We start from the raw sequence: 13,065 nt of genomic DNA on the forward strand, positions 1-13,065 counted from the left end.
GGATGAATTCTATGTCAGTACAATTAGTGAACATTTTGGTAGAGGATTCTGTAAACGATAAATGATTCCTTCATGAGTTTCATTTTCCATCCTACAAATTTCTGCGCAAAATTCACATTTTTGCTCAAACACGTCGAAGGTAGCACCTGTGCATTTAAATCCAGTACTTTTGTTTGAATTTAAATTCTGGTAAAGCATCCACGGGGCTACCAAAAAAAAATTCACCTAGACCTACCCGACGTGTGACGTGTCAGTACTCGTGTCGCTACTCAGTACACCTACGGCGGCGAAAGCTAAAAGCTACAGGTACAGCTTCCACTGTCGCTATCCATTTCACCCCTCACAAGCTGCCACGAGCAATAGTCCTCTTTTCCTTCCGCATTCCAGACGTCCACGCGATCCAACCAAGGGGACAGACAAGTGCTGCAGGAGCAGGACCAAGCAGCGCTGAAAGATGGCAGGGCTCGCCGCGGCAGCGTCCGCAGCACCGGTGGCGTCCTTCCAGTTCCAGCCCTCGCTGTCGAGCTTGCGCTTCACTCCGGTGAGTACCCGCTTCGTGCGCCCGTGGTACGGTAATACGGTTGCTTGGTTGGTGGCGGGATGAAGCAGCTTGTTTTCTTTCGCTCCGACGCCGTGCGCTTAACCTGCTCGACGAAATGCCTCGGCCGATTCACTGGGCGCTGGCTTGGTGGCATGCTGGAGCGATACGTGCCCGTCGCTGTGCTGCCTCTTGTATCGATGGGAGTGGTTGGCGGGGCTTTGGTTCGCCCGTGCGAGCGTGTGATCCTTGTGAACGTTTCTGGGCATCTTGGCTCTGGACGGACGGAAATTAGAGCTGATGAGACGCTCTCGTTTTCATCACGGGTTCCAAACTTCCAATTGATGCTGTTTTCCTTTTTGCTGGGCATCGGTCCAGTTCAGTGGCGCGTTGGACTGTACGTGTCAACATGCTCGGCATATTCACGCAACACACTCATAAAAAGGGACTCTGATTTGATATAAACGAGCACTTGGTTGACCGAACTCATGTTGCATCAATCCATCTCTCAAGAAATGATTATGTTTTGATTATACTGCAGTGAGTGAATAAAAAATCTGTCTCCCTTCCCCCAACCATTGGTCAATTGGAGTCTTAGAGACAGCGGTTCGCATTTGGCAGCTAACACAAAGTTACATCAATCTGATTTATTTGATATTTTACGCGTTGACAATTCATCTGCTGATTGTGGCATCTGATGCTTCTGCACGTAGGTTGCAGCACCTGCTGCCAGATTCAGAATACAAGCTTGTGGATTGAGGTGCTGGGTTGCTGCAAAACTGAAGCTCCGGAAGGCATTAAAAAGACATGGATGGCAACTTCAAAGAAATCCAGATGCTCGAGGGAATGATAAAATTCATGATTACTTGGAGGCTGCATCGCTGACCGAAAAGATAACTCATCGGAACACACATCTTGCTTATGGTTGGTATTATGAAATCAGTTGTCTTTTGTTCCATTACTTTGCATGTGTGCAGATGTGCTTATCATAATTGTTATTATTGTCGTAATGCCTTATGATTCCCCTCAGCGCTGCTGACACTGGTTTGCTTCATACCTTTGACAGTAACATTCAATTTGCATTAGCATTGTCAATAAAAGACATGCTCAAGAGAAATTTCTCCCTGAAATCCTCTTACTATTATTGTTGCAAACTTCTCGTTGGCCGTTTTCTTTTGTCTTTATGCCTTCATGTACAGCTTATTGTTTCCCCCTTTGTGCAGATTCTGGAGGTGAAATGGCCAGTACAAGCTCTGATATTTTGGATAGTTCAACTGTTCAGGAAAATCCGATGGATCTGGGATCCAACCCCTCTGAAACCCATTCTCCTGTGCAAGAGGAAGAATATGCTTTGTCTAATGACCATTCCGACAGTGAACCATCTCTTTGCATTGCTGTAATTGGAGCTACTGGTGAGCTGGCAAGAAGTAAAGTTTTCCCGGCACTATTTGCTCTGTATTACAGTGGTTTTCTTCCTCGGGTATGAACATATCAGCTTCCGCTACTGGAAAATTGAATTTACAGTCCTGCTGTAACTTGTATGTATGACTGCCATTGACATGTTACACCTTTCATTTTCATTCTTTTTATACTGCAGAGTGTAGGCATATTTGGATATTCTAGGAAGAAAATAACAGATGAAGGTTTAAGATCTATGATTGAAGCCAATTTGACCTGCCGGGTTGATCACCAGTATGTTCTTTTGATACGATAATTTCTTTTGTCATGACTGCCGCGTTGACAAAACACGTCAGCAAAACATTAGCACTGGAATTTGTATCTACAATATTTCCCCTTTTGTCTTTGAAATCATATAAGAATTATATAGCCAAACCAACCTTTTAATCTGCAACATATATTTTTGGACCAAATCACCTGTTGGTTATGTTGGCACTTGACACCAATGTTATTTTGGTTCTTCCAAATTTATGAATATGCTGGTATACTTTCCTTCCCAAGTTTCCCATGTATCTGCCAATCCTAATTACTAATGCTTCAACTTGGATGTCTGACTTGTCAGCAAAATCATTTTGCTTCCAAGTTTTTTTTTGGAAACGATATTCCAAGATTTTTCAAATCAATGATTTATGCATCATGCTGATATGTTTTGCTTTCCATAGTTTTTAAATATATCCCCCCAATATATTTCGACGTCAGGATGCAATTCTGTTATGATGACATAATTTCACTGCTGCAAATAAGCTTTGCCTAACTAATAAGAATGGATCCTAATGTTATTGTGAATGCAGCGAAAACTGTGGTGACAAGTTAAATGAGTTCCTTAAAAGGACGTATTATATAGATGCCGGACATGACAACAAAGATGGGATGGCTAGATTAAATTCAAGGATGGCACAGATAGAGGTAGAATTTCTCATAACAGTTCTTGAATCTTTTGGAGAAATTCGTGTTCTATATTTGAACTTGATATTTGGTTTATAAAGTTTCATTAATCTCCATTTTTATTTCGCAGGGTACTCGTGCAACAAACAGAATATTCTACCTTGCTGTACCCCAAGAGGCACTTCTTGACGTAGCATTGCCACTGGCTGACAGTGCCCAAACTAAGCGAGGCTGGAATAGGATAATTATTGAGAAACCATTTGGCTTTACTGGTTTGTCCTCACTCCGGGTAACACAATCTCTGCTGTCAAGATTTGAGGAAAAGCAAATTTACAGGTACTATGATTTCCATCTTTTATCCTTCCAATCTTAGCTGTCTTCCCTTTTTTGAATGAATGGATTGTCAAATTACAATGCTTTGTGATTGTTTTTCTTGACTGCAATGTTTGAAGAACTTGACAATTTGTTATTGCTTCATGTCTGTCACCCATAGAATTGATCACCTTCTGGGGAAGGATCTGATCGAAAATCTTACTGTCTTGAGATTTTCTAATTTGGTGTTTGAACCTTTGTGGAGCCGAACTTACATACGGAATGTGCAGGTACAACTTCAACTTTTCAAGGCTCAGTTTTGCATATGCTTTATCATTTTGTATATACATTGACTTGTAGCAATGCATGTGAATTGGTACAGGTTATTTTTTCTGAAGAAACAGCAACTGAAATACAAGGGAGGTGAGTTAATGCTATAACATTGCTCTTACCATTCTTGAATGTTGCAAAGCATTCGTGGTATAATAAAATGTACTCTTTAATACTGACTCTCTGCATGATTAGCTCATTACTGGGTTTGTTTAACCTTTACAATTGTCTCTTAACAGGGTTTTAACTTATCTTCATTTTCTTTATTAATGTATATTCATATTTTGGGATTGTAATTTTGGATCATTTAATTGACAGTCATATCCACTTGCAGGTACTTCGGAAATTATGGGATAATTCGTGACATAGTTCACAGTCACATTCTTCAAACAATAGCGCTATTTGCCATGGAACCACCTGTAAGTCTTGATGGAGAGGACATCCGAAATGAAAAGGTAAGGCAGTATAATCCTCTTAAAATTACTGTTGTAGAGGTTAGAAAATGCTGACATTCGTTACAGAATCATAAGAACTTTATTTATGTAGGTGAAGGTGCTGAGATCAATTCGTAAAGTGGACCTTGAGGATGTTGTTCTTGGTCAACTCAAAGACACCTCTGGTAAAGTTGACAGATATACAAAATCCATGACACCAACCTATTTTGCTGCTGCTATGTACATTGACAATGCACGCTGGGATGGGGTGCCATTTTTGATCAAGACAGGCATGGGGCTTATGAAGAATAGGTACACCCAATGAGATCCATAACTTCAATTAGCAAATGTCTCAATAGTGAATTTCTGATTTCAGTCACTTCATTGTAGTATTGTGTTATTATAAACTTATTTCCTTTTTATACCCTCAAAAGGTAGAATCAGAAATTGATTCATATGCATATTAGCACATAGCATGCACCGTTCTATCAACTATCTTCACTTCTTCAGTAGTCCACCCTATACTGAGCATCTTATTGATAACTATTGCAAGACTACCATTTTCTTATAAAAGAATTTCACCATTTTCTTATAAAAAAATATATCACCTGACAAATCGATCAAGCATGACTGAAGGTCTCTAATCATTTTTTTCCTTCAGAGCTGAGATTCGAATTCAGTTTCGCCATGTCCCTGGTAATATCTACCGTGAACGTTTTGGCCATGACATAGATCTTGACACAAATGAGCTTGTTCTACGCGATCAACCTGAAGAAGCGATCCTGTTGAAAGTCAACAACAAGGTCCCAGGGCTTGGGCTCCAACTGGATGCTTCAGAACTCAACCTGCTTTACCGTGATAAGTATGGATATCTCTTGGATCACCTTATGATCTATTCTAGAGAACTTGCACTAAACTATGACTTTTGTTGTGTAGGTACAATACGGAGGTTCCAGATTCATATGAGCATCTTCTCCTGGATGTGCTAGATGGAGACAGTCATCTATTCATGCGCAGCGATGAACTGGCTGCTGCATGGAACGTGCTGACCCCGATAATCCATGAGATCGATCAGAACATAGTTGCTCCTGAGCTCTACGAGGCTGGGGGTAGAGGGCCTATCAACGCTTACTACCTCGCTGCTAAACATGGGGTACGATGGGATGACGACTGGTGAGTTGATATCCGGCACAGTTGCTCGACGTATGAGATGTCCTTCCTATTTTTTTGCTGTTGTATCGCAGCCAATGATGTACAGTATATGCCTTTTGTAACCGACCTGTTCAACGACTTTCAAGGAGAAATGCAAAAATTAGTTTCTTTCCTGGGCTGTAGCACTACTTCCAATCATTTAACTTTGACGTTCAGACAACAAAAAGAACAGGAAACAGACTGCTTCCCTTGTTTGAAACATCAAATAAATTTGACTGAAGGAAGTATGTATAGGTAACACATGTTCCTTCACAACAGAGGATCAGGTATCCCGTTATTCTTTCACAACATATGTATACATCCATACACATAATTTAGATGGTTAAATCCATACACATAATTTAGTCGGTTAGGTATCTTACGGGTGGAACCTTTCCAGATCCACTTATTAGGTTCGAGTCTCCGACTGATGATGCTGAGAAAAGGGGTCGGTTTTAAGGAAAAGCGATGTAGTTACAAAAAGCGATGTAGTTACAACGTCCATCATGGGGCAGGACGACGCGAGCAAGCTGAGTTTAAACCTGGTCGCACTGAGCAGGGACAAAGGATAGCTTGTTATTGGCCAGGTCGTGGAGGACGTGCATGCTCTGCTGCTGATAGTTTCCTATGATGGTCATGGCACCGCCCCCATCGTTAACGGCAAGGCAGGTGGCGCTGACGCCCGCGGCCTCGATCTCGAACATGTAGTTCTCCCGCGGCAGGTCCAGCGTCCCGCCCTCAAACTCCAACACCAGCTTCGGCACGTCCGGCCTCGCGCCCGCCGTCGGCACCGTGAAGCAGAGCTGCGACACCGACATCGACGTCGCGTTGAGCACGGGCAGGCTCGCCTGGCCGACGAACGCGTCGAGCACGAGCCCGTACACGTCGTGGGGCAGCGACGTCATGCCGGTGCCGGAGTCGATGATGGTGCCGCCCGTCCCGTTCGCGGTGACCGCGAACGTGGACTCCGGGATCGGCAGATTCGTCGACCCGACGGTGATGCCCTGCAGCGGGAGGTAGTAGAAGGATGGACGGGCAGGGTTCTGGATGAGCGTGATGGTCTGGATGGTGCCGGGGTCGCTGCTGAAGAGGTTCGCCGGCAGGCCGAGCAGGACGGGGCTGGGTGTCGTCCCCGTAATGGCGGTGAAGCAGTAGGAGAAGTTGTCAGCCTTGAGCTGCGAGCCTGCGATGGCAGGTACAGGGCGCCGCGGCCGAAGCCGGCGATGCCGATCTCGTTGGACTTGAACGTGTCCACGACGATGCCGGTCCCGGTGTTGTTGAGGCCGCAGCCGAAGGCCAGGGCGGCGGCGGCGTCAGCGACAAATGTGAACGTGTCCACGACGAGGAGGCCGACCGTCACCGAGCCGTCGCCGTAAGAGTAGGCGTAGCCGCAAGTCTCGTTGCCCGATGACGAGCTATCGGTGCCGCACGACGTAAGCGGCAGGGCCTGACACGGCGAGGAGCTGCAGGTGAGCAAGCCGGCGAATGTCGAGGAGAGGGACGCGTCGAAGTAGGGCAGGGCCTGGTCGAAGCAGGACGGGCACGGACGGCACTGCGTCCAGGTGAGGTCGCTGCCCGTGTCGAGCGTCAGCTGCACGGGCTGCGGAGGCGTGCCGATGGAGAAGTGCACCAGGTACTCCGTGTCGGGGACGGCGCCGGCGATCTCCCCTGGGGTCACCTGGGCGCCGGCCGCTTCGGCGAGGATTCGGGCGGCGCGGGCTCTGCTCCGCAGCGCCATGCGCTGCAGCAGCTCATGGGGTGTCAGGCCGCGGCCGGCATCAGTGTGGATGAGCTGCATCCTGACGGCCGAAGCCGCGGCATGGCCGCAAGAGATGGCCGTCGCTGCAAGCAGCGCAAGCAGGAGGGCTAGCTTCGGCATGTTGATCGGCTGCTTGAAGTGAATTCAGCGTTAAGGTATTTTAGCTAATTAGCTTAACTAATGGGTGTGTTTATCTCCATATGTCTGCTAGTCCTATATACCGTGTCAATGTTATTAAAGTACTGTTTTGCTCGTGAAATAAGTGCCGAGTCTTCGACTCTAAAAGGATACTTGTATTTTATTTAGATCTATTCTAAGACTAAATGACATTATTTATAGAGTGGTAAGTAATATGCCCATCAATAATATAATGAGGTGCTCGTGGGATTCTGTCAATCTTAAGTTCTGCCGTAGATGCTTATAGTTTCCGAAGATGTGAAAGTATTTGAAGGTATGAACATGCACATGTATCTCTCATAGAGAATAATAACATAAAATAATATTATTAGATTATCGTGAAACCTCCTAGCTTGATCTGATTTATCGTGAAACCATATGTAACCTTTTTTATTTGAAATAAATTAGTTTTAGAAATATTCTTGGTTAAATGTAGCTATATTTTGGGATGGAGGGAGTAGTTGATTCATTTGGTATGGTAGGGAAACCTTAAAATTGCCGAGTGTATTTTTTTGCCGAGTGTTTTTTTTCGAGCACTCGACAAACAAGCTCTTCGCCGAGTGCCAAGCCAAAAACACTCGGCAAAAAAAATACACTCGGCAAATCGGGGCTTTGCCGAGTGTCAAATAAAAAACACTCGGCAAACTACCCTCTTTGCCGAGTGTCAAAAAAGACACTCGGCAAAGAGGGGGGTTTGCCGAGTGTTTTTTTTGACACTCGGCAAAAAAATAATTTTTTTTCCTCTTTTCATCTTGAAATTTTTTCTACTCCTCACATACAACACGTGGTACTCCATGTTAAAATTTGGTATATTTTTGGATTTATTTGCTATATTTATTTAATTAATTGCATTTCAAGAAAATTTTTGGTATAAGTCAAATTTGAACTGCAAGTGATTCAAATTGTGGAACAAAATGAGTAGAAAAATGATATTCATGTTATTTGGCTCAATTTGAGACCTAACCCATTAAATGAAAAGAAATTTTGAACATCTTGTTCAGGAAACACGACAATGAACGTGTGGTGGTAGTATTTTTAAATTGTAAAAAAAACAAGCAAAGTCTGAAAATCATGAGATTTGTAGTTATGTGATGATATAATATGTGGAAGCTGTGGAAAAAAATTGGGAAGATTTTGCACATTTCATCATGTACGATGATTACAAACCGAAGCATATCAGAAGAAGAATAGTAACTTTGAGAAGGATTCGATAAAATTTAAAGTCGAAGTGACGGTCGAGTTCGGTTTGACTACAAAATTTTTTGTATTGTCAGTAGAGAACATATCTTATTTCGTGTGAAAATTTGGTATTTTTTTGAAACTGTTGGATATTTTTAAATTTTTTTTAAAAAAACTTTGCCGAGTGTCCTAGGGTAGACACTCGGCAAAGAAAAACTTTACCGAGTGCCCACCTAGGACACTCGGCGAACTTTTTTTAACCCTACCGGCTCCGGCCGGCCCGGCCCACAAACACCACCCGCCCCCCCCCCCCCGGCCCCCGCCCCCCCACCCGTGCCTCCGGACTGCCCCCCTCCTCCCCCTGACCTCCCCTCACGCCGCCCCCTCCTCCTCCCCTAGCTCCCTCCCCCGGCGGCCCTCCCTCCCCCGGCGCACATCCTCCACTCCTCCTCCCCTTCCCTTTCCTCCCCTCCCCTCCCCTCCCCTCCCCTCTCCCTCCCCCGGCCGGATCTTGCGCCCCTAGCTCCCCTTTCTTCCGCGGCCAGATCTGGCGCCCTCCTGGGGGCGGGTCGTGGCGACCGGGGCGGCGGCGGCGGATCTGGCCGCAGGGCGGCAGCGGCGGATCGAGGCGGCGGCGGTGCGTAGCGGCCGGCCGGTGGTGGTGGCTGGCCGAAGGTTGTTTTTTTTTTTAATTTTTCGCAAAAAATGTTGCCGAGTGTTTTCTGGCCACTCGGCAAAGTCTTTGCCGAGTGCGCGACACAAAACACTCGGCAAATCCGTGTTTGCCGACTCAGAATTTGCCGTGTGCCGTTTGCCGAGTGTTACACTCGGCAAACGGTTCGCCGAGTGTTTTTAGCCCTTCACCGAGTGCCCCTGGCACTCGGCAATGTTTCTGTTTCCCGTAGTGTATCTATTATGCTATATTTATGTGACATATATGTTCGTTATAGATAGTGGCTGATATATTGCACTGGTTCGTCATCGTTCCTCTCTCATCATTTAATCGTTGTCAACTCTAATTCAGTTGCCTGACGTCTTCTAAATATGTTAGGCAAGCTTTGGATTCTTGGAGGAAAAAACGTAGGTTATTCCACGGGAATTCTTCCTGGCGCGTATACTAATCTAAATTTGCCAAATTGTTTCAAAGGAACCAATCCAGACGACCTTTGCAGCGAAAAAAGCTTCTCTAGCTATCTACTTGCAAGCAAAATATAAGTAGGAAGAGAAGACCTGCGATAGACAAATCTAGCGATGGAGCAGGTAGAGAGCTTCCTTGAACACGGCTCTTGTGACGAGGCATTGCAGACGCTTCAACTAGTTGAAGTAAGTATTCACTCAGTTGCGCATTGTTGGAAAACATACATAAGCTGAAGTCATCATGTACTCTTTCAAGAGGAAATCAACGTTTACACAGTTTGCAATAAGGTCTCCCTCTTTCTGAAAGCGCAAAATATTTTTTCCTTGCATTATTTAGGTGAAGACAGTTTAGGAAAAAAATCAAAGTTTAGGTCCTCAAGGACTTTTTTTCCCTTTCAGCCTCTGCACTAATTAGAGATATATTTTTTCCTATTTAGATTTTGTTTGGATACTAGTGGATTGAAGTGGAACAGGAGAAATTAGAGAGGAAATTAGTTCATTTTAGACTCAATCCCCCTCATTCTCTTCCAATCCTCCTCTATCCTAAGTCCAAACAAGCCCTTAGGTAAAGATAGTTTAAGTGTTTACTCGGAACGCTAAGTTGTGTCTGTAAAACTTGGAACCGTTCTGTTGCAGCCTCGGCTCCCTCGGTTTGGTCTTGATCAATGAAAGGTTCAGTTGGGTGCGCTCCGGCCCGGTAGTTTTTTCAAAAAAAAAAAAGAGTTGCTATCATAACTTAGGCTCTGATTGTTTTGCCTGGTAGGTTGTTGTTGTTACACTATACTAGATTTGATTTCGCTGGTACAGAGAATTTAGCGTGTTGGCGTACGTGATTGACACCCGCCAGCACAAAAATTTCTTGGGTCGGCAGGGGAGCACCTGCTAGCACAGAAGCCACTGTGCTGGCAGGCGACCCAAGCACTCGCCAGCACAGATGCACCCCATCTGTGCTGACGGTTGGCTTATGTCGCCCGCCAGCACAGATCTCGACCAGATAAGGCTGCGGGCATCTCCTTCCCAGCCAATCTTCCATTCGGAGCTTGCTCGAGAGGAGCTCGGGAAAACCTCCAAAAACACCAAATCTAAGGGGGAATGTTTTGCTCTTGATTTTTTTGAAGGAGGTGGCTATATAAGGTGAGTTTGTGCCATTCCAACCTTTTTTTCAACTTCTATCCATCATTTCTAACTTCATTAGGTTGTTATCTAGATCTAGATCTAGACCTAGAAGAGAGAGGAGGGAAGAGAGAGAAAATAACTAGAGATAAATTATTTTCGTAAATAAAATTCTATGTTCATATTATAACCATTACAATACTATGTTTGTCATTTTAATGTAATATAGAATTAAGTTTGATTATAGTTTTCCTTTTTATTAATTATTACCTTTAATTTTGATAGTTTTAATTAATGAAGTTGATTGAATCAATATATAATTGAGTTTGATTTTTTTCTTCTTATTATTAATTATTACATCCATGGTTTAATTGAGTTTCATTTAAGGTAATATAGAATTAGTTTTTATTATATTTCTTCCTACTTATTAGTTACTGCATCCATAATTTAATTTAGTTTATAGAATTGCAACCCATAGCTCATTAAATTAGTTAATATAACATAGAATAGTTTTCATAGGTTGTTAAAGATGGATCATAGAGAATGGATGTATGGCATATGGAGACATTTGCATACTTTCATGTTAGAGGTATCAAAGTTTGTGGAGGCTGCGAAGAAGCACGCTCGCATTTGTGAGACAAAGCAAATACGTTGTCCGTGTGGTATGGGAGGATACTGATATCATCAAGAGGCATTTGATAAAGCGAGACTTTGTGGATGGATACACAATTTGGTCCCACCATTGTGAGGCAGGATGTACTTTCAACAACATAGACATCGATAATGGCTGTGATGAAGTGGGCGGTGATGATGCAAACGAAAATGATCATGTTATGATGGATGATGATTATGACCGTGGAGATCAAAATGGTGATCAAACAAATACAGGTGTGGAACCACAACTGAACGAGGAACATGATGTTGATATGAAGGACATGTTGCGCCACATTGAATCGAAAGTGTTGCTAAGGAGTGCTAAATGGTTAGAGAATTTCGAGACACTCAAGAAGGCAGCAAAGGACCGTATGTATGTGTGATGTGGGAAGGAGTGGACAGTGTTGCGTTTCATCCTTCATTTTCTGATCCTGAAGGGTAAATTCAGCTGTTCTAATAATAGTTTCAATGATCTCCTTACTCTACTGGGCAATTTGCTCCCGAAGCCTAACTTTGTGCCAAAAAACACATACGAAGTAAAGAAGATTATCAATCCATTGAAGATGCGTGCAAATAATACACATGTGTAGGAACCAATGCATATTGTACTGCGGTGAGTACACGACATTGGAAAAGTGTCCAAATTGCAATGCTAGCCGTTACAAAAGTAATGCTGATTTTTATGAGGATCGTACCGATTCCTCCATCGAGAATAAGAGGAAGAAGGTTGCAAAGAAAAGTGCTGATGCTCAAGTGGAGGACGAGTCCTGTATAGGTACTCACACGACAACTCAGCGCAGAGTCCCTACCTTGGTGACATGGTACTTGCCAGTGGTGGACCATCTGAAGCGTTTGTTCTCAAACCCAAAGACCGCTAAAATGATGACTTGGCATGCTGATCGTCCAGTAAAGGATGATGGAAAGCTTCGACATCCTTCCAATGCTCACCAGTGGAGGACCTTCGATGCCAATCATCCAGAGTTTTCAGATGAAAAAAGGAATGTACGGTTCGCGTTGAGTATAGATGGCATGAATTCGTTTGGTGAAAGAAGCAGCACGCACAACATATGGCTAGTGCTCATGACCATATACAACCTTCCCCATGGCTGTATCAAAAGAGAAAGTTTCTTTTGTTAACCATTCTCATACAAGGCTCGAAGCAACCTGGCATCAACATAGATGTTTTTCTTGAGCCATTGATGGAAGATATGCAGAAGCTTTGGGAAGATGGGGTTCAGATGTGGGATGAGTACAGACATGAGCACTTCACACTAAGGGCCATTATCTTTGTTACCATCAATGATTATCCAGCCCTATTTGCCCTGATAGGTCAGGTAAAAGGTAAGACAACATGCGTAGTTTGCTTGGATCGAACATCATATGTGTACCTTAAGGGATTTATGAAGACAGTGTTCATGCGGCACGGCCGCTTCTTATTGAAGATGCACAAATACTACAGGATGAAGGAATTTTTCGATGGCACCAATAAGAATCATTTTGCTCTAAAACCGGCTACAGGTAAAATAGTATTTGAAATATTCGAGAAGGTCAAGTTCAAACTGGGTAAGAAGTTATTAGGTGGTGCTGATAATTCAAAAAGGGGAAGAAAGTAGGTTGAAACTACAGATGTCGCAGACGCGGAAGAATGTATTCGATAGCACCATCGGATTCTTAGGCTTATCGGGCAAGGCAAAGGATGGACTAAAATCACATAAGGATCTGGTTGAGCTTCAAATCAGGCCAGAGCTCCACCCGCAAGAATTTCCTAATGGTAAGCATTACCTTCCCTCGGCTAGCTACAACTTAACACCAGATGAGAGATTGGCTATATGCAAGTGTTTGCGCGGGTTGAAAGTGTTGACCGGATTCTCATCAAACATCCGGTCACTAGTCTCATT

General features: G+C 43.9%; 2 protein-coding genes across 2 annotated transcripts; one reads left to right on the forward strand and one right to left on the reverse strand.

Moving 5' to 3' along the window:
- The first annotated feature begins 324 nt into the window (after window positions 1-324).
- LOC117837487 (inactive glucose-6-phosphate 1-dehydrogenase 4, chloroplastic) lies at window positions 325-5,282 on the forward strand. The gene is made up of 12 exons (XM_034717128.2): window positions 325-541; window positions 1,252-1,462; window positions 1,762-2,018; window positions 2,136-2,230; window positions 2,788-2,902; window positions 3,012-3,217; window positions 3,375-3,483; window positions 3,576-3,616; window positions 3,858-3,978; window positions 4,070-4,269; window positions 4,619-4,819; window positions 4,894-5,282. Exons 1-12 carry the CDS (start codon window positions 455-457, stop codon window positions 5,132-5,134), a joined length of 1,884 nt encoding a protein of 627 aa, XP_034573019.1. The 5' UTR covers window positions 325-454; the 3' UTR covers window positions 5,135-5,282.
- Window positions 5,283-5,417: 135 nt separating this feature from the next.
- Window positions 5,418-7,075, reverse strand: LOC117835736 (aspartic proteinase nepenthesin-1). The gene is given in 2 exon segments (XM_072291293.1): window positions 5,418-6,329; window positions 6,332-7,075. Coding segments are annotated over 2 exon segments (1,341 nt in total). The 5' UTR covers window positions 7,028-7,075; the 3' UTR covers window positions 5,418-5,684.
- Window positions 7,076-13,065: the final 5,990 nt, after the last annotated feature.

Source organism: Setaria viridis, chromosome 9, assembly GCF_005286985.2.
Source record: "Setaria viridis chromosome 9, Setaria_viridis_v4.0, whole genome shotgun sequence".
NCBI classification, from domain to species: Eukaryota; Viridiplantae; Streptophyta; class Magnoliopsida; order Poales; family Poaceae; genus Setaria; species Setaria viridis.